Below are 20,467 nucleotides of genomic sequence, written 5' to 3' on the forward strand. Positions count from 1 at the left end.
CACTGTAAAATCCTTTCCGTATCAATTAAATGTGTAAAGTAAAAATGAGTGATCAATTGGAAGTACTATTCTTGTCTGTGAAAAACGAAGTACCGAAGGGAATAAACTTTGTTCGCGCCGTAAAGTCATGTCTCTTAGCACAGACACAATATATCATGCAATTGAAGGAACAAAGAATAGAAACAACCTAGCTGCCAAATGAATCATGGTTTCCAGCACCGACCTCACTCCAGATTCAGGTCCGGGAAGGATTAATTGATGCGGGTTTGTCTCGAAGGATCAATAAACATGTCCGCGAATTGAATGAAGCGCTATGCTCGCCTTGGGAATGCTAGCGAGTCGTGCGGCTGTGCTGGCGCAGCGGTTGAGGAGGCGTAGTGGCTGTGGAGGCGTAGTGGCGCATGCACCGCGTAATCTCTCTCTCTATCTTATCATCTTATCGTCCTGTGCTAAAAATATCGACGCCTCTTTTTATCGCCAAATTGAACTCAAGAGAAGGGTTACTACTTGCTGGGATGCATTGCCAATGGAACCATCGTATTTAAAAGACATATATACAAATGCAAGAATGTTGTAAGAATGTTTAATTAAAGATTAAACTTGGGGAGCTGTAGACAAGAGCGAATAGACGTGTAAGTGATGAGACCACGTGACGATGTTACACGTGATATCAGTCTGCTCAACAACAACATGGCTAGTCATGATCTCTACAGATATCACTTCCGATTCTCATTTTAGTACAAGGACATGCGGCAATGAGGTAAATGACAGTAGAACATGAATCATAGAATCAGTAAGATAGACATGCTTGGATTTAAAGAAACAGATCGCGATAACAAGCCAAAGTCTCATATCAGCTATCTTTTAAGCTTCATGTATACAGCGTAAACGAACTATTGTCTAGTAGTCTCGAAAAGAAACAAGACTATATCTATCAAACCTTTTTAGTGATTGTTTACTGTTTCCCGAGTCTAATACTAGCTACATCCCTTTCTCTATAGCTTCACATTCTCATTTTTATAGGTGCAAGAGGTAGACCTCTCTTGCAGCTGGATACTTCTTCTTTTCCAGCATGGATAGGCTACTCATCTTTCTTTTTATTTAACTTGCCTATAACTGCCCTAATCTGCCAGAGATGTGTTGGCTCTTAGAACCACGGAGATGGTACTTGGTCAGATATTGGCATGTATTCTGCATTTGTTGTGTGATTATGACAGTGTCCACCAGGATATGTGGTTTAAAGTAACTGTGGATTATATCTATAGTGCCCATTTATAGATGAACTTGATAGAATAGCAGCTATCTGAAGGGCCTTATTTATAGAACATTCCTTTATGTCTCTCCCATCATCCTGGTCTCGCGTCCAAAAGACGTAGTAACCGCTTAGTCATTCGAAAAGGTCTAAACTCGAGACTTCGACTTGAGTAAACGTCCCCACGTTTTGTCCCTCGTCCGTCCATGTAAGTCGCACAAGTCCGCAGCCACACGGCATCATAAGCTCGTCTAGACCCGTGGTGATGGCATCAATGGCCTGGACGACGATAGTTGGCCATATATCGTCTCGCCTTCCAACCAAAACTTGTATCTTTCGAGAATGGCGCCAAGTCTGATCGTCCTTGTTTGGTTCATGTTGTGTTCAATAGTGCTGAGAATTCGAACGTGTTTGCATCCTTAATTGCAGAGGCTGATGCTAGGCATGCCATGAACTTACAAATCTGTGGACACCTTGCCGGACCCCCTGTCTTGGACAGTTATTGGCCGGCACCGTCGGCAGTGAGACCATGAGTTCCTGTCTCGACGTAGTCCGGAATCAGGATATGACACACTTGGTGACTCCTTTGGGCTTATCTACGTACGGAGTAGACAGTCAAACCTCACTGGCGCATCACCAGATGCTCACGACTGACATGGGTCCCCCTTCATGATGAGTATGGACTGTTCAAGCTTGCTAGAGTAGAGTATGGAAGACTTCCCTGGCTCCAAAGGTCATAGCGATAATGCTTTCTAGAGAGAACGGAAATCATCTGTGTTGCCATTGTCTCATTGATGAGTGTTTCGCCACTGTACTGGGCTCCAACAGAAGCCCACACGTACAGGAACACCTCTCTGTCTACTGGACAGTCCTCCTGGGTCGACCGTGTCATAAGAAAACATGGTTGAAACGACAATCTCCAGTAGCTTTGACATTTGAGGATAACCTGTCAGAAGCGCCATGCTCTTTGTCACTTTACTTCAAGACCCAAAGGCTACTTTGGGATACATTTATGAAGCATGAAGCTCGTCATATGCTTACATGGAATGTCATGCGCGTAGTAAACTGACAGAACACGCTGCCAAAACCCAGGGCATTTGTCAAGAGAAGGGTGGACATGACTGTGGCCTTGGGACATGGGCCACCAGGTAGTATCACGACATCCCGTTCGAGGTCATGAAGGGACAGTTTAACATATATCCGGGGATAGGTGATGTTAGTGGGATCCTGTTTCGAAAACGCCGTCGGTGTGCATCTGATGAGGTAGGTTGTTCTCGCGAGAGTGATGGAGTATTATATACATACTTCAACCACGGCAACTAACTGAGAATCCCACTTCGCTATATCGTGTTCAAAAATGCAGAGAACACCCACTAAGAATTTTTCGAGACCAGATAGGCCGCGGTGATGGCGCCACGAACTATCAAGAGGAAGTCCTTCGCAGATATTCCACTGTTTATCATTATACCAAAATTGATTGGGAACGTCTTCTGCACGGGACTTTCGCCTGGGGATAGCTATAGATAAAAATCCGAACCTCAACAGGTGGAAACTCATCTCTGTATGTTTCTAGTAGTACAGTCTTCAGCGTGTCTTGCTCATCTTGGACGACCCTGACCAAGTCTGTCTCTCACTTGGTTACTTCTCTTGTGTAGTTTGTGATATAATCGATTATTTTTTGAGAAACCATTTATCCAAGTTGACAGCTGCTCGTGACTACGATGACGGATGTACTGGTTAAAGCTTTGTCAATCGCTTTACAATACCTCAGACAAGGATCTAAAATTGAGTCAACTGGCCCAAGCAAGGAAATAAACCATGTATTAATACATCGTCAAAGTCGTTCCCGGTTGGTTTGTTCCAAACGCCGAATTGTTTGTTAAACGCATCCATCGCCTGCGTGGTAGCGAAAGCTTGATTTTCAAGCCATAGTTGAACGTTGATACCGAAATAAGAACACAAGACAGGGTGAGACAACGATTAAAGTATCGAATCTTGGCAAAAACTCCCATTATGAATGGCAAAGTATGTTTCGCTATTTCTTGATGTAGTCTATATAAGATGGATTTCAAGATTAAAGATGTCAGAAGGTGATCTTGACTCGATTAGCCACGTTATCTTGATAGCGGGGGCCTTCGTTCTTGGGTATTTGGTCAAGCGGTCTTTACGACAGAAGATGTCGTGATAATGAGGGTAAGTTACACATCCAATCTATTATGGGGCACGTCTTTATTAGTGGTAGCGATTGTATGTTGTACCCCGGGTTCCGTAACGCAAAGCTCCCAGGGGACGAGATACGAACCCCGCGAGTTCGCATACGACTTCCGGGAGCAGGATATGGGCTTGCTAGGAATGCCAGAAAGTCAAATCATACATGGACTGAAATGGTCGCTGAATGTACAGGTGTTGACAAGAGTTTGCCATCATTCTTTTGGATGACCATGAGCCCAACACGGGTTCTTTGTCTCTAGATCTCCTTCATGTTGTTAATGTAGCTTAAGGTGGTGACAGAGTTCAGGAGGTCTTGGCTGACGTTTTTCGTTGGGCTTCTGCTGTTATATCGAATTAAGGCATGGTAATGAATTGTTCTACTATATTCTATCCAGCAAAGAACATACACTCTGGGATAGCACAAGGAATAATAATTGTATTGTAGACTGATTACATAATGATATGAACTTTGGACGAGACGCCATTTCTGCATTGGTCGATGGGGAAAGTGAAACGTAACGTGACGTGATCTAGGAATGTCCTCTGTGGAGAACATGTCGTACCCAACGTCTCTCTTGGCTCATCATAAACCACCAGACTACAATCCATCATGTAGCCCAGCTCTTTTCGTTGCCTTTTCTCAGGCGAAATTGAAGATGCCATGAGTGACTAATACGACTCTAGATAAGAAACCGCGCGGCTCACAACATGCGGCCTGACACCACGACTAGACTGTGGACTGACGTCCCAACGAGCTCGAAGACGGGGTGCTCGGACGCACCACCTTCACATTGACTCCCAACAGGTAACTTCAAGCAATTCTTCAGCTAAGCTACCCAACGCTTACAATTTGGCAGCTGTCAGCGCATATATTGTCTTTTTTACTCCAGAACTATATGGTGTCGCCTCTATGCTACTGATTCAACTTTGACCCATTGACATGACTTACAACCTGATCCTTTCCATCGACTCATGGACGACAATGCAGCTTGTCTGTGGTTAAACCCGAGCCTTCAGTCTTCCTCACATCTGTCCCGACAGCTGTTGGTCGCTTGTGACATAATGAGGCTTGCTGATGGATACGACAAAGCTTGTATGTCCAAGATGCAACCAGAAATGATAAACGGCAGCATGACTGGGCAGATTTCAGATATCAACCTTTGATAGCAAGATGAATTGTTTTGGGAGTGCCGGCTGATGTGTTTAAACAATTCAGTGTGGTAGTTACCTTTTGGTTATGCGAGCTGAATAAACAAATATATTGTGTCTGGCCTGAACTGTAGATTTTTAACTGGGGGCAATGAGAATTGCAGCACTGGGAGTAAGCTTACTTTTCCAAGTCAATGAGCTTTGTATGATACACTGAGGTTTATGATTGTTAATAAAAAAGACTTACGGCTGGGGTAGTGGGGTTCGAACCCGAAGCCTTCGAGATGATATTGGTCACGTGTTTGTGAGCCTCTGGAATGGAACTCCAAAAACTCCGCAAGGAAAGGGACAAGCTTTATCCGTGATCGCGTCTGGATAGCAACCACTACCCTAAATATGGAATTGCATGTCTTTCGAGTCTTCAAATAAAAGAACTGTCATAAAGGAAAGCGTTTACTTCAAGAATGTTCTCCATCATTCTGTGTTTTTCCTTTGACAATTAATTGCAGATGAGGTTGAGATTAAAGACTGCAACATATTGTCACAAGAAAAGAAATAATTCATGACCTTTGGTCTTTAGAAATTCCCGGCCGCGGCTTCACCAATATCACGGGATAATGATGTGAATAACATGCGACCCACTCTGGGCTCGACCCGACCCGGTTACTCTCGGTTATCATAGTGCTGGTAACGAGATGGACTAAAGGCAGAATAAAACAGTCAAGTTAAGGACATGAAGTGACAGCAACTGGGTCACTTATTCTGTTCATCCGACTGCTGCAATACGACCACTAACGCCATCGTCTCCTCCACCACAATTGATCCACATACCAACGGTCGGATTTACCGGTCCACATATTCGGCCATGTCGATCACTTCGGAATTCGCCCCGAGACTCCCATTAGCCAGATATCAATCACTATAGCGGTTTTTTGTCGCAATTTCCACATCCCGGGAATTCCTCCAACCGTGCCGTAAATGCGCGGAGTTGGTTCCTTCGGTGCCGCACCCTCATGCTTCAAAGGGCCGAAATGAGAAATCCAACGCGCGACAAGGGACTTTGGTCTTGAAGTCAACCAACACTTTCGTTTGTGGAATTCCACTCACTCTCATGCGACGGCGGTAATCCCCCCAATTTTCCTACTTTTATAGCCGTAAGATTGGACATGTTAGTTGCAGCAAGTGACAAGTGGATGCATGTGTTTTGCATTTTACCGTATTTTTTTGTAGACTCTGTAGACATAACGGATTAAAGAATGTATACTTCGGGACTTACGCCTCGAAAATCACCCAACAAAACGGATTAAAGATGGGACCAACCACATTCTTCAATTGAAGCCGCCGCGTAAGTGAACAGCCGAGCATAAGCACCTTTTACCCCTTATTTATACCACTTTGAGACGGATGCATATGCTTGTTCCGCAAAAGTTCCCGAGTTGGTATGAAACAGAATGGAGCGTATGCGAGCTCCGAGATTATTTTCACGGGACATCCACACAAAACAGATCGTACATTTCATTATTGCCCGTATACTAAAGTTTGGGTGTGCTGATGTAGAGTGAACGTTTGACGTGCCGCCCTCAGCCTTCATGTATGTCAGACAACACGGGAGGGGCTTCTGGATTTAATTGACGCCATTCCCATCTTCGTTAAGAGCCAACTCTAGATCAAAATTACCAACACTGATAAAGCTAGCAACAGTTACTATCTTGTTGACTTTTACTTCTTATGCCTGGCGTCGCTAAAGAGGCCGTCGTGGTAAGTCCCAGTCAAACTCCACATTGCAAATCCTTTCCTATATCATGTTCGCTTGCTAACGCTACATGATCTTGCAGCCCATCGAGGCCGTGCTTTTCGGGGTAGCATCGGTCCTTGTTCTTGCGCGATTGACCCTTCGAACCGTTCGTCAACGACAGAGCCTCACTGTCAGTGACTGGTTTCTCATAGCATCATGGTTTGATGCCGCTGCTCTCTTTGGAACCGACACAGCTGCGTATAACTTGGGGGGAATGGACGAGTACGATCCCGAAGCGCCACCACGGAGTATTGAAGACCAAGTCGCTTTGGCAAAGATTTCATTTGCTGGGAACTATTTCTACGATACTGGAATCTATCTACCGAAATTGGCTTTGCTGGCGCTTTACTTCAAGCTTATTCCACAGACACTCCCATTGTTGCGCAAGGCGCTCTATGCAAGCACGGTATTGACCGGACTCTTTATGATAACGACTTGTTTCCTAGATACCTTCTGGTGCGGTGCTAATGTCTCGGTTAACTGGGATCCGGAGGGTGACTGCAGCACGTTTGCGTCGAAGATGGTCTTTCGCATTGACTGGGGAATGAACCTCGTCTCAGACATTTTGGGTATGTTTTCGTCAGCTTACTTCCACTTTACTGCGCTGACATGGGAACACAGTCTTTCTTCTACCTTTTCCTCTTCTATTCGGCCTTCAACTTAGTCGACGCTACATGGCAGGTCTTGTTGCCATATTTGCATCGGGGATTATCACAGTAGGAGCAAGTATTGGCAGGTTTGTCACCATTGACACAATTCACGCATGGACGAATGTCTGTAAGTCTTGATCTGTCATCACAATGTTTATTACACTTGCTTATATCTTTATCTCAGATGTATTGTCAATGACTGAGCTAGCGGCTGCCATCGTCGTGGTGTCTCTGCCTGCACTCAAGTCTCTCCTCCACGGCTTCGGTCTACGCTCCACAAAACAGGGAACAACACAATCGGGTTCCGGATATCACAAGCATCCAGCGACGGTTACATCGTCGAATCATTTCAACAAGCTTTCTAGCGGGCGGGATCACCATTCTGAGCCTTATGGGACCACTGCCCGCATAGCGGCGGTACCTGAGGAAGACTCGGGTAGTGAAGTGGAGTTGACGAATCTCCAAGGGATCTACAAGTCGGCCCGCGTAAGCGTGACTTACCAACCGAGGGAGGATGGGGATTGGAATGGGACGGAAAGAAGGACAGGGGCGCGGTCGGGATAATACCATTTTGTTATTGGACAATTGCTTGTTGCCCTTGTCAGAAGGGGGGGAAGCAATTAATGCGACACAGGAGTTCTCAGGGAACTACCCGGATATAACGGAAAGCGATTTGCCATTCTTCAAGATTATGCACTTGTAATAACTAAAAAAAAGTTCATTGTCATCCTTTCACACGATTAATCTTCCATCCATTCCATTCTCATTTTCGCAAAGTGGCACAGAACCTAAAGTAAGAATTATCTCCGTACTCGAGGTGTGCGCACGTAGTTTACCATTGGTGTAGAAATGAAGCTTTGCCTCTCTCCTGCGCTGTTGTACACACTGAACCAACCAACAAATGCAACGTCTCAATTACTCTCTCCAAATCATATGTCAGCATGTTGTGCAGGGGTTTGCGGCTTAACCGGTCCAACGGGGAAGAAGCCGCGAGCCAATGACTTTGCTTAAATTGCGGATGTTGTCTGGGGTGTCCCATGCTAAAACCCAGTCTTGTCCGTTTTAACCCATGAAAGACGTTGAAGACCCGTTGGAACTCATTTCTTTTTTTGGGGACGTTCTGATACGATTATTTGTCGGCGATTGGTGTTGGGCATTTTGGTCTGGATATGTGCCACACATCCGCAGCGGATAATATCGCGCCACATTTCCCAAATTTCTTTTTGGTGTCACACTCGTTCGCTGTTGATGACCTATTTCGGTCTTTTCCCGTAACCGAGGTGGATTCTTTTTTTGTTCCAAGTGGTGTCCAACATTGCAGGGTCCAGATAAAAGGAAAATGGTTTTTTTTTAATTATAGCTTAAACCCGATCTGCTTTATCCAACGTCTTTCATTCTCTCGATATCAACATTTACCATTTGTTGTTTGATACGCAATTGCCAATACTCAACATGGCGTTCTTTATCGATGGAAAGGACTGCATGGTAAGTCATCTTCCCGTTTGCGACACACTGTGTTTCTGTTTTGTGCTTACGTCCCTCTGGATCTCGGAATGGATCCTTCTGGCAGTATCGTACATCTTCGTCGGCCTCCGAATCTACGCCCGTCTGTTCCGCGCTCGCGAGAAACTCGATACTTCGGATTGGCTTTTGGTCGTCTCAGCCATCAACGCTCTGGCCCTCATTATCTGCGACACACTTACATACCAGATGGGCGTCTTGGATGAATACGAGACATCAGTCAAGCTATCAAAGGTATGAGTATCAAGATGGAATCACCATACAGTGATAACTGACGCAAACACCTAGATTTCTTTTGCGTCGAACTATTTCTACGATTTCGGAATGGGGTTTCCCAAACTGAGCATGTTGGCCTTCTATTGGGCATACTTCCTACCCTCGAACGGTGTCAGTTCCGCCATGCGAAAGACTTTATACGGTATCACTGCCTTTGTGTGTATTTCATACTTGGTCATTCTCTTCGACGACACTTTCTTCTGTGGAAAGGATGTTTCTGTTCAATGGTCCCAAGAAGAGGGTGCTTGCAGTGTCTTTTATGCACCTGAGCCCTTCATTCTCAACTTCACTTTGAACTTGGCTTGCTATTTCGCTGGTAAGTGATACTGGACAACTCGATTTTATTTTCGTGAATTAACAACTGCCTCCTAGTCTACGCCCTTCCTCTGATCCTTCTCATCCAAGGAGTTCTCAAGTCATCTACTGGTGTTACCGTTACCTTCATTCTTGGAGCTCTGACGATCTGTACTACCATGGTTCGATTCATCACACTCAAGGTTGGCACTGGACAGGAAAACCTCGTCTGTAAGTTCACTCTTTACATTGTTACCCTTCGTATTGGAACCCGGTATCTAAAATTGAAATTAGATCCGCTGAGTATGCTGGAGATGGCTCTTGCTATCACTGTTGTTGCACTTCCTGGACTGAAGCCACTTGTGAACAGGCCAGTTAGACATGAGACCGCGCAAGAAACCTTTGACACGAAGAACTAGGCTTCTCAAGTAAGATAGATAGAGCGTATTTATAGATTGCAAAAGTATTTAATATTGTATTGTGTCCATTTCTGTCAGTCTGATATAGAGCCAGCTGGGTCTTCCAACTTGATATACAGCTAGCTATTGCCAGTAGAATACAATCAGAGCTTGCCACCACCGGGTTTACCGCCGCCACCTGGTTGGGTTCCTCCACCAGGTTTTCCTCCACCACCGGGTTGACTACCACCTCCTCCACCTCCTCCTGGCTGGCTTCCACCACCTCCTCCTGGCTGGCTGCCACCTCCGGGTTGACTGCCACCTCCGGGTTGACTGCCACCTCCGGGTTGACTGCCACCTCCGGGTTGACTTCCTCCACCAGGCTGGCTTCCACCGCCGGGTTGACTTCCTCCTCCTCCTGGGCCACCTGGCTGACCTCCTCCAGGACCACCTGGCTTTCCTCCTCCGGGGCCACCTGGTTGATCACCTGGCTTGCCTCCACCTGGCTGATCTCCTGGCTTTCCTCCTCCAGGGCCACCTGGTTGACCACCTGGCTTGCCTCCTCCAGGCTGATCTCCTGGCTTTCCACCACCTGGGCCACCTGGCTTTCCTCCACCTGGCTGATCTCCTGGCTTGCCTCCTCCTGGGCCACCTGGCTGACCACCCGGCTTTCCTCCTCCAGGTTGACCTCCAGGTCGACCACCGCCTGGCTGTCCTCCAGGACTACCTGGTTTTCCTCCCCCTGGGCCTTCAGGATGACCACCAGGTTGACCGCCTGGCTTTCCTCCTCCTGGGCCCTCAGAATGACCTCCAGGCTGATTGCCAGGTCGACCTCCAGGATGGTCTCCAGGTCGACCACCGCCTGGCTGTCCTCCAGGGCTACCAGGTCTTCCTCCTCCTGGGCCTTCAGGATGACCTCCAGGCTGATTGCCAGGACGACCTCCAGGTTGGTCTCCAGGTCGATCACCAGGTTGACCACCTGGCTTTCCTCCGCCAGGATGACCTCCAGGTTGATCTCCAGGTCGACCAGGTCTTGGTCCACCACCTGGATGTTCACCTGGTCTACCACCTGTAGGACTACCAGGTCGGCCGCCTGAACCACTTGAACCACCTCCAGGATGACCACCACGACCTGGTCCTCCACTGCTACCTCCGCGCCCACGCCCACCCCCACGTCCTCCGCGGCTGTCGCTTACGGGCCTCGAGTACTCTTCTTCATCAGAATCGTACTCAACCCGGCGGCGGTAAGCATCGCGGGTATAGGCATTCCACCTCCTGGAATGCCTGTCAATTGGATAAGCTCGCCTGGAGGGAACATGCTCCCCACGCCTGGCTGGCGCACTAGAGGATCCAGAGTTGACCTCAGGTCTCGGGGCAGCCACAATGGCTGGCACAGCAGTGAGGAGAGCAACGACTGCTAACTTCATGCTGGATAAGTGCTGGTGTTGATATCGACTGTTGTGTGTCTGTTGTGTTGAAAAGATATTGTTGTTGGATTGTTAAAGGTGAGTTGTTCAGAATTCAGACTTCTGGAGACAGCAGTTAGGTCTTCTTTTATGCACTGATATTTTGCTCACGTTGTAGTCTTGATGTGATCTTTGTGATTCCTGTATGCAACCATAAATTGGTTACCTCGAGTCTAGTGCTGAACCGATGGAGCTGAAAACTTCATTTACGGCTTCTTTCTCTACCCCAACATTTTGGTCAGCGTATCCCCCAAACATAATTAAGGTTCAATATTTTCTCCTGCATGCAACAATTACAACTGAGGATATTGGGACTCAATCACCACTACGTCCATTCGCTGAATTGAGAGAACGGGAGTATGTCGCTTGGGATTTCAGTTGCGCTATCCCATGCATATGCATCGTATTCATCATAGTGTCTTAACACTTTGTCGCACCCATCACAGCTTTCTCAGCTTGCCAAACTATCGAAAAGAAGTCCTGCAGGTTGTTCAAACACATGCTCGTATCAATCAATACTAGATATGTCCGTTCTTCATGTGAGTGGAACTCTAATGATAACGTATGTGGTTGACTTGATGTCGCTGGAGCCTCAGACGTTGAAGCTACGTATGGGTGGCGTTTGGATTAAATGGTTTCCTGCCCATAATGTCCATTTCACCACCGAAAAGGCATAGTGTTCGAGAGTTTGGCCGTGGTGGTGGGGGATGAAAAAGAAGCTTAAAATTTAACTATTGAACCTTGTCACTCAATAGTTAATTGTCCGCGTAAGCCAATACGGTCGCGTCGCGGAATAATTGCATCAGTGGCAATCCGACCCATCGGAACGGAAGCCAATCATATCAGAGCAACGACAACTTCTCAACATTGTGTTGAATTTTATCGTATTAAAAGCTACAGTGTTAATTATAAGCTTTTTCCTTTCTTCCTTAGAATCTTCCTCCTTTAACTTTATAGGATTCTTAATATAATAAATTCTAATTTAATAAACTTTTTATAGAATAATATTATCTTTACTAAATACCTTATAAATTATTAATAACTTATTTTTCTTATTAAAGATTATTCTAAAGATTAAAAAGTAATTTTATTTAAAATATTTTACCTCTTAATATATTAATATTATCTTTCTCTTAGATATTATAAAAGGCCTTTAAGGCCTTCTTTTCTCTATATAGTAAAAATCTAAATTTTAATTTATTAATTTAATAATTAATTATATAATTAAAGGTATTATAGTTAAAAATAATAAAGATAATAATTTAATTATTAATTATATTAATAATATCTTAACCTTAGGTATTAATAAAAGTATTATATTAAAAGTAAATATAGCTATTAAATAACTTTATTAAATATCTTTCCTTAAAAATAAAATTAATTATAAAGGCTAAGCTTTTATAAATAATTCTTTAATTTAATATATAATTAGGGTTAATAAAGACTTTAAAGTTTATTATTTTATATAGTAATTTTATTAATATTAATATTAATATTAATAAAGAAATATTTAATAATTAACCTTTAGAAAGAATAAGAGCTTTTATAATAATTATTATAATTCTAACTTTATAAATTATAATATATACCTTTAAATAGGATCTTTATTAATATCTAGATTTAAAAATAGTATTTCTTATTATATTAATTTTTAATATATACTTTAGGATTTATGCCTTAAAAAGCACCAAATAATAATAGACAACTTCTCAAACAGCGGCAGAAGCCACATCTCGTATTATCACGATGCGATCCGATCAGATGCATACAGGCTAATTCGTTTGCGCCCCGACTGGGTCATCGAAATGGAAGAACTAGATCTACTAAGCTTAAACGCAATCATCCCAGTTGGGCGATTGGGCCACAACTAGACCGGTCCGTCAATTGACACCATTCCCGATATGAATGTCGTGATCGATTGACTCTGTCTAATGAGTTAGATCCAAATCTTTACTCGCCGATGTCTGCATGGAATTGTTGACACTGAAGATATTGGCCATGAAAGTGATTGAAGCACATGTAAGAATTGTGGAAGTTTGCGTGGTTTTGATCCATTTGCGACAAGAAGTTGCTGATAAAACTGAACTCCATGGATCTGAGCTCCAAAGCTGCTTCGTCAATGCTCTTTTCGTCAGTCGATGTATTTCCAGCGTCAAGATGATTACCCCTCATTGTTTTCGCGCTACAGTGAAATCTGGGTAAAGTGACTTGACTGGTTCGCAGGTGGCGTATAACTTTGAGAGGATATTGCTCAACTGCTTTTAACGCCATTTCAATTGCCCAACGTCTGGAACGACTTTGGACTTTGCCAACGTTGGATGCCACGCGTCAAATGGGCTAACCTGAAAGTTGCACTGGAACAATGAACGTTGTGTGCTCTTGTCTCACTTGCAGTAGTGTTTTTGTATGCCATGAAACCACTCAATGCGTCCATAACTGCCATGTGCGGGGTAACCGGGACAGTACCGGTGAATATGGAAACGGAGAAAGATATTAGGAACTCTAGCTAGAATTGGGCTCATGAAATTACCTGTTGGAGTCAAGTTCCATGCTGGCACGCAATACTGGAGAGATTTATTGACGAGCGGATTATGCATTCTCATGTCATTGTGACATCGAATGAGGATAAATCAGAGTTTCTAAGCACGATGTATTACACTTCCTTCTCGTCCACCATCTTCTCCAGTTTGAACAGGTAGCACAGAGCTGGAGGACGCCGAGCGGTATTAACTTCAATATTCTGAGATAGCGTCGCTCATGAATGGTGGTTCTCACGTTTAATATCCGATGGTCTCAGACATACTACGCGTCATATACGACAATGGTACCGGTGAATTGATAGTGACATGTTCAGACGCAGACAACGCTTGCGTCTATTGAGGTATAACCATGAGTAGAAGTTCAGAAAGGAGTATAAGACTAAGCCTTGTGACTTTCTGTTATGCTACTCAAGAACCGCACTGCACTTGCGTATTGCAATTTACTTTAATTGCAGCACTACTCGGCAAGGCTGTTGAGGTTCTCACGTCGTCAGTATCCCGGCTCGGTTTAGCTCGGTTTAGCTCGGCTTGTCATGTCTCACCCGCTATCTTATCGCCGATACGTCTCCGGCTCTTCGTTTCCCCGACCACCAGCGCTTCTCTGACCTTCATCACAGGCGTTATTCCACCAATACATAACATAACCTTGCCAATTAGATAGATGCTGTTGTTTGTCGCCCACCTTTTGTCAAGCATGATCATAGTTGTAAAGTGTTCAACAATACTGCCATGATGCCGAGATAAGAGACCGATGCCGATGAATTGAGAATTCTTATCTTGATGACGCGAGCATGTGCATAACCTCGTTGTATCCTCTAAGTTCCAGGTCTCATCATAAACATTCTATCTATAAGTGACACCGAGTGAGGGAACACCAATTATATATTGGGTTCATGGCATTGTATAAGGTTGTCAATTTGCCATCTGAATCCTCTAAAAGAACTTTCTAAGGGATGCGACAAGACTCCTGGCTGCAAAACTTGATCACTAGTAAAATATTGTTGAGTTCATATATATCTACATCAAGAAAGACAAACTCTGGGCCCCAGGAACAGGGGAGATAATCCCTACCTACTGACGGCCATCGTGATCGAAACAACTAGCTACTGTCGCTGTGGGGATATGATGAGGGGACTCATAGAGGCGAAAACAGAGAACAGAAAGTTCAAAGCTTTGCAGTACATCAGCATATGAGAGGATGTAGGCAGGGATGGGGTGACGGGAACGACGCAGCAATGTATTGATGTTTTGGACGAGAGGAACATTGTGCATTATGTCTCGGGGTTTTGTTTGCGAAATAAAGAAAGGAACGAAACTTGCCCTTTCGGTCATAGAGGGACACACCAGTACCAGACTGACCGAAGAGAAAGGTTATATACGCATATACTTCATCTTTGTAGCGATTCTCTCTAGTTAGTTCCGGTTACTAACTCCAGCCAACCATAGTGAATTCATAATTAACCATCAGCTGCAGTATCTCTGATCAGTGAAAGGTGCAATAAGGTGAATTCACAAACAATCTAGCATTAGCTACCTACAGACAGTCACTGGTACATATTGTTGACACCCTAGGCAGATTATACGGAGTCTCTTACATCAGGTTGGCACGAGAGACATTATGCCTTCTTGTGACAGTGCGTCAGGTTTAGACGGGGAAACTGCTAACATCTCTATTGCATTTTCTTCATGATCAATTGTGATTCTTTACTATCTTTAGTCGATCAATAAACTCTGCATATACATATCGTAAAATATCACGCAGAAATTGGTAATTAACTGAGAAAAGTTTAGACAACGACTCTGGTCAGGCGTCTAATCAAATAGACATGTGTTGCTCTTCGTGGCATTAGGACATTGCAGCACTTTGCTGAGTCAAATGGTATATGACTATCGACGCCTCGGAAACCTTCAAACAATAGATGGCCAAGTACCCCAATTTACATCATATCGGCGATTCCTTTAATGCTCGCGATGTAATATCTGGTTCTACTTACAAGAACAGGTACCCGACCTCACAAAGTTTTGGATCTCGAATGAATCAGTATTGACTTTCGGTCATATTATATCCAATTCTCAAACTTGTACTGTACATATCTCTTGTCCACATGCATGTATCGTCTATGTCAGTGAGCCTCCATAGCTAGACTGATGATATATGCGAAACAACCGATAAAGACCAGCACAAGCAGCCATAACACCACAGTTTCGTGTCGTTTTGCCCCGCGGGCCTCAACCTCGTCAAGAGAAGGGATATTCTTCATGTCTGAAATCCCGTCATCTCTACAGGGCGGAACAGTGTCGTCGACGCCACCAAACTCACGGGGAGTGTATCTCTTCCACCGACAATCTTTGAACTCATAATCAACATTGGGACGCTTCCAAGGCACCCGAAAAACGTTCAGCTGCGAGTGATCTTTGTGCAAGGTGATGATCATGACAAAGTCAGGTCTTTGTTTGAAACACCCTTTCACTTTTGCCAAAACTCTCGGCCTCAATTTAGAGTATTCGGGGAAGTGCAAACGATGCAGCAGCGGTTGCAATTGACCCTTGGAGCCTGCGCTATGATGTAGTTCCCATATTATGAAGAACCATAAACTGGATAGACCGCTTTGGTATACTGCATTGTTCATAATGCAACACTCTCCGATCTCATATCTGTTTCCCCCAACATAAACGAGAGGAGCCGGCACTTCAAGGGAGTTATAGATTGGTAGGTAAAGATGTAAGTCCTTCTCAAACAAAACTTTCATGACTGCGAGATGATCAGGGGACTCGATGGTATACCCTAGACGGCTTTCCAGATCCCATATCTTGTACTTTCTATCCCACTCGTCCATGTCGAGATAGTCCAAATGACCCATGATGGTAGCATACAAAGCGTTTCGGAAAAAACAACGGTGATGCTGATTGACATCAACTCCTTGTTGATTGAGTAAAAAACGACATGTCTGATGTTTTCCATGAAAAGCAGCTGCGATCAAAGCACTTCCAAACCCGAAATCTGTGCTGAGAGCTGCGTCTGCTCCGACATCAAGTAGGCTTTGCACCACAGCTGCTTTGTACTTTGCCGCTACAGTACATAGAAGTGTTGGGAGTGCAGCCTCGGGGAGAGTTTGGTTTATGTCAGCGCCGTTGTCTATGGCCCACTGGACAACGTCTTTGTAGTCGTCAATGGACGTATGCGATGCGTTTATGCAAGAAAGAGCTGACAGCAAAATATTTTCTCTGCCATCGCTTGCGTTCAGATCTGCGCCTGTCTGCACGAGAATCTCGAGCATCGACATGAGTTGTTTAGAGCCGCAGTCGTTGGTGACCGCTTCTCGATCTTCCCGATAGCTAAAATCTATTCCCGCACCAACATCTAGCAATGAGACCACACATGGTGTGTTTCTTCGTCTCAATGCCTCTGTCAATGCCGTCCTTCCTTCCACTCGCTTGTTGACGTCAGCACCCAGCTCAACTAGTAAGGGAACCAAGTCGTCTTTTTTATTGTGAGCTGCAAAGTATAGGAGTTCTGTGGGGTCATGAACTTGTGTGGCAGCATCTAGTAACATTCGCACAATATCTGGAGTTGATGTCTTGATGGCGAATTCAAGAGCGCTTTCATGTGGAGTCCGTAAAGTCACACTCGCTCCTTTATCAAGAAGCATTCGCAAAACGGGCTTTTTGTTCTCATCACTGGACCATTTTAAAGCACACTTGAGTGCTGTGTCAACTTCCGGCTTGTCGGCTCGCCTCAACAACCTTGCGAGTGGTGTTTTCAGATCCACGTCGTTTACATCAAAGCCTGCCTCAACAAGTGCATCCAGAGCAGGCAGATAGTTTGCCCTGATGGCAACTTTCAATGGTCGGAGGACGCAGTTATCAGCTTTGACGTCTTTGGTAAGAAGATATCTCCAGATGCGTTCATGTCGAAATTCTATGGCCAGTGAGAGCAGTGACGGACCCTCTTCAGCCCCATCACTTGACTTGGGCCCCAGTTCATCCCACCAGGCCTTCAGCAAGTAAAAAAGTCCAAAGACAGCAGCAACTTCTAAAGGCGAAGACCTTGAACGAACGGCTAGAAGGTCTAATGACACGTAACAACCCGATTTATAAGACCTGCGCTTCGCTAAAGATAGACAAGAGTCCTTCCAGTACCAAAAGACAGGACTCTCCCTGTCTATCGATCCAAAGAATTGTCTTAGCAAAGAAGCCAACTGAGTGTTTTCAGGCGATGGCGAGTCAGCTTGACCTGCGTGATGAAGAACCTCGCAGAAAACGTAGTCGTCTAGGTTGTGGTCCCAGTTGGAAGACCTTCCGCGTTCAACCTCGCCAGCAAGATGCCGAAAGTAAGGTTCATGAGGCTCAATACTTCGTGGGTTCTCAACTTCAGGTATTGGGGGCTGAAGCAGCTTTCGAAGGCAAGCAGTGGCAGCATGGCGGTGAGCCTCGACCATGGCGTAATGGTTTTCCTCGATATACTCTCGTGCTGATAAATGGCAAAACCGCCACACTCTCAGTTCTTCATCGTGTATGAGTAAGTTGCCGCCGATACCCAGAATGTCCTCTTTGGTAAGTCTCTCAACGGGTGCTGTATCGTCGGTATCAGGATCTATTTGCAACAACCTGGACAATTCGGCAGTTCCAAGGGGCTCAAAGGCACAAAGGACCCATTTGATAGCTCGTCTCGCCTGCTGCTCTTCATGAGATGTCCTTTGCCCTATTTGATCCCAGATAACATCATAAGCTGCTCTGAGACCTTTGGGCGCATTCGAGATATGGGCTTTGATGCTTGATTGATTCCACACTGTCGATTGACATAGCTGCTTTACCTGCAATGCTGCCCATTGAAACATTCCCTGACTTTTGTCATGGAAAGTTGCTTCAATTTGTTTCTGAAGCTCTGGTGTCAGGCCACCCCATCGTGGGTCTTGCGACAGCTCATCTTGCACAAATGAATTTATGTCAGCTTCGTTGTCAGTCGCTTGTATCTCAATAATAGGCTTGTCTTGAAAGTTGCGTCGTATATCATCATCGGTCCGACTCGATATGAAAATGCGAGTCCTGCTGTTGCCATTCAGCAAACCTGAAACAGCCCTCATAAGTTCTACTCGACTGTCCCTCTCGCATTCGTCTAGTGCATCAATGATGATAGTGGTTCTCGAATAATCACCGATAAGTGTTTCAATCAGGTTTTGGCAAGTTGCTATGTCGAAGGACATACCGCTGGTTTCTAGACGGTCGGGGAGCCCTTTTAGAGCTTGGTGAATCTTTCCACTTTCCACTTGCTTCACCGGAGTTGAAAGCTGCCGCAAGATGCTACGAAGGATGTCTTGAGGATTTCTCCTGTTCCCCTCATCACGCTTGCAGTAAAAGTAGGCTACTGCCTCATCGGACAGGGCATTCTCGCAACAATAGTCGACCACTTTGGAGACGAGGAATGTCTTTCCCGCACCAGCTACAGGATGTTAGACTTTGACAGTTGAAGCCAATTGCTTACTTACGGTTACCGTACAGCACCATTAGAGCTGCATCATTGGATTCCCACTCAAGAAACTTCTTCTTCTTGAGAATCCATTGACAAGTACCCCCAGTCCTCTTTCTTCTCACCTCCTCGTGGTGGCTTCGGAATAGAATAGCAGAAATCTTTCCAAGAGTCCTTAAGCGATCCTGCTCACTGATGCGAACAAGTGCTTCCAAGACACGGTCTTCTAGATGTGCGATAGAGAGTTTGACCTCGTCAAGTAAACTCAAGTACTTGTGAGATGATGCATAAGCAAGAATACGGCCACAGTCTTGACCACAGTTCGAGACCTGATTGAACTGCGCTTTCAATTCGTTGAGGATACCCACTGGCTCAGATGAGTTGAAAAGTGCCAAGACCTTGCGCTTCCCCTTCTTGAGTATGAAGGACGAGTAAGAATACTCAAGCGCTACTAGAAGTAATGAATAAAGTTTGGTTAATTCTTGGCTCAAATTGTAAACGCATTGCTGGCGCAGAGATGGTCCATTATGGCTATGCTCGAGATGCGTCTTGTCGTTTATATAGACGACTTCTAGAACATGCCCTGAAATGACAAAATGAGGGATTAACGACAATAGCTCGAAGATGCTTTCTGTGAACTCTTTCTCTGCTACTATAGCCTATACATGATATTAGATCTGCATAAACATATGAATCATTTCTCTTACCTGCAAGACGAATCGAAAAGCCGCCCACGGAAGAGCTGCATGGACAGGGTCAAAAGACGATGCCACATCGCCTATGGCCTTGAACTTGTTTAGACAATGGACCATGCGGTCAAAATACTTTCGCAAGTCCCATCTATTGCTCTTTGTCTCCGCAAAATGAAGAAGGCGTGTCTTCTCGAACTCGGTCTTCTTTTGTTCCGTTTCACTGATGAGCCAATCAACCTGCTCTTTTGCTGTCAAGCCAGGTTTTACATTGTCTTCAAAGCTCTCAAGCCATTCTTTCACATGTTCTGGAAGGCATTCGCGGGATTTTACCCAAAGACTTGCTGTTTCACTCATTGTAACTTCTTTAGGCGTCACGAGCCGTTGTGATAAGCAAAGCGGGGAATACGAGAGATCAGAGGCTGACATTCAGGGTGCTGTCAGCCTTGCAGCGGAGCCGGGTAAACAGACCAATCATGAACTTGATATAGTCAAGGGGGTTGAAAATACCTACAAGGCCAGAAGTTAAGAATATTTTTGGAACTCAACTTTAACATTACATGTGCTTACTATCGTTATTCATTTATCCACGACAGTTATTTATAATTATGTCTACTTGAGCCCCTAGTTAATAATATTATAAATCTCTTATAATAGGAGTAGAATTTAAAGGTTAATTAACTAGATTATTTATATTAAAATAGCCTTTAGCTTTAAGCTTTATTAATTTATTTTTTAATTTTTTTAATTTTTTTAATT

At 44.7% G+C, this 20,467-nt stretch overlaps 4 protein-coding genes across 4 annotated transcripts; 2 read left to right on the forward strand and 2 right to left on the reverse strand.

Moving 5' to 3' along the window:
- Positions 1 to 6,340: 6,340 nt before the first annotated feature.
- FPOAC1_010155 (uncharacterized protein) lies at positions 6,341 to 7,760 on the forward strand (the record flags this gene model as incomplete). Its single annotated transcript, XM_044854550.1, has 5 exons — positions 6,341 to 6,370; positions 6,448 to 6,976; positions 7,029 to 7,184; positions 7,242 to 7,543; positions 7,692 to 7,760. 5 exons carry the CDS (start codon positions 6,341 to 6,343, stop codon positions 7,758 to 7,760), a joined length of 1,086 nt encoding a protein of 361 aa, XP_044701863.1.
- A 749-nt stretch (positions 7,761 to 8,509) lies between these two features.
- On the forward strand, positions 8,510 to 9,567 carry FPOAC1_010156 (uncharacterized protein; the record flags this gene model as incomplete). Its single annotated transcript, XM_044854551.1, has 4 exons — positions 8,510 to 8,812; positions 8,867 to 9,170; positions 9,227 to 9,379; positions 9,443 to 9,567. The coding sequence occupies 4 exons, from the start codon at positions 8,510 to 8,512 to the stop codon at positions 9,565 to 9,567; spliced, it is 885 nt and encodes a 294-aa protein (XP_044701864.1).
- A 143-nt stretch (positions 9,568 to 9,710) lies between these two features.
- FPOAC1_010157 (uncharacterized protein) lies at positions 9,711 to 10,973 on the reverse strand (the record flags this gene model as incomplete). Its single annotated transcript, XM_044854552.1, has 1 exon — positions 9,711 to 10,973. The coding sequence occupies one exon, from the start codon at positions 10,971 to 10,973 to the stop codon at positions 9,711 to 9,713; it is 1,263 nt and encodes a 420-aa protein (XP_044701865.1).
- Positions 10,974 to 15,675: 4,702 nt separating this feature from the next.
- Positions 15,676 to 20,065, reverse strand: FPOAC1_010158 (uncharacterized protein; the record flags this gene model as incomplete). Its single annotated transcript, XM_044854553.1, has 3 exons — positions 15,676 to 18,992; positions 19,039 to 19,678; positions 19,727 to 20,065. 3 exons carry the CDS (start codon positions 20,063 to 20,065, stop codon positions 15,676 to 15,678), a joined length of 4,296 nt encoding a protein of 1,431 aa, XP_044701866.1.
- Between the last annotated feature and the right edge of the window lie 402 nt (positions 20,066 to 20,467).

This window comes from Fusarium poae, chromosome 4 (assembly GCF_019609905.1).
Source record: "Fusarium poae strain DAOMC 252244 chromosome 4, whole genome shotgun sequence".
Classification (NCBI taxonomy): domain Eukaryota; kingdom Fungi; phylum Ascomycota; class Sordariomycetes; order Hypocreales; family Nectriaceae; genus Fusarium; species Fusarium poae.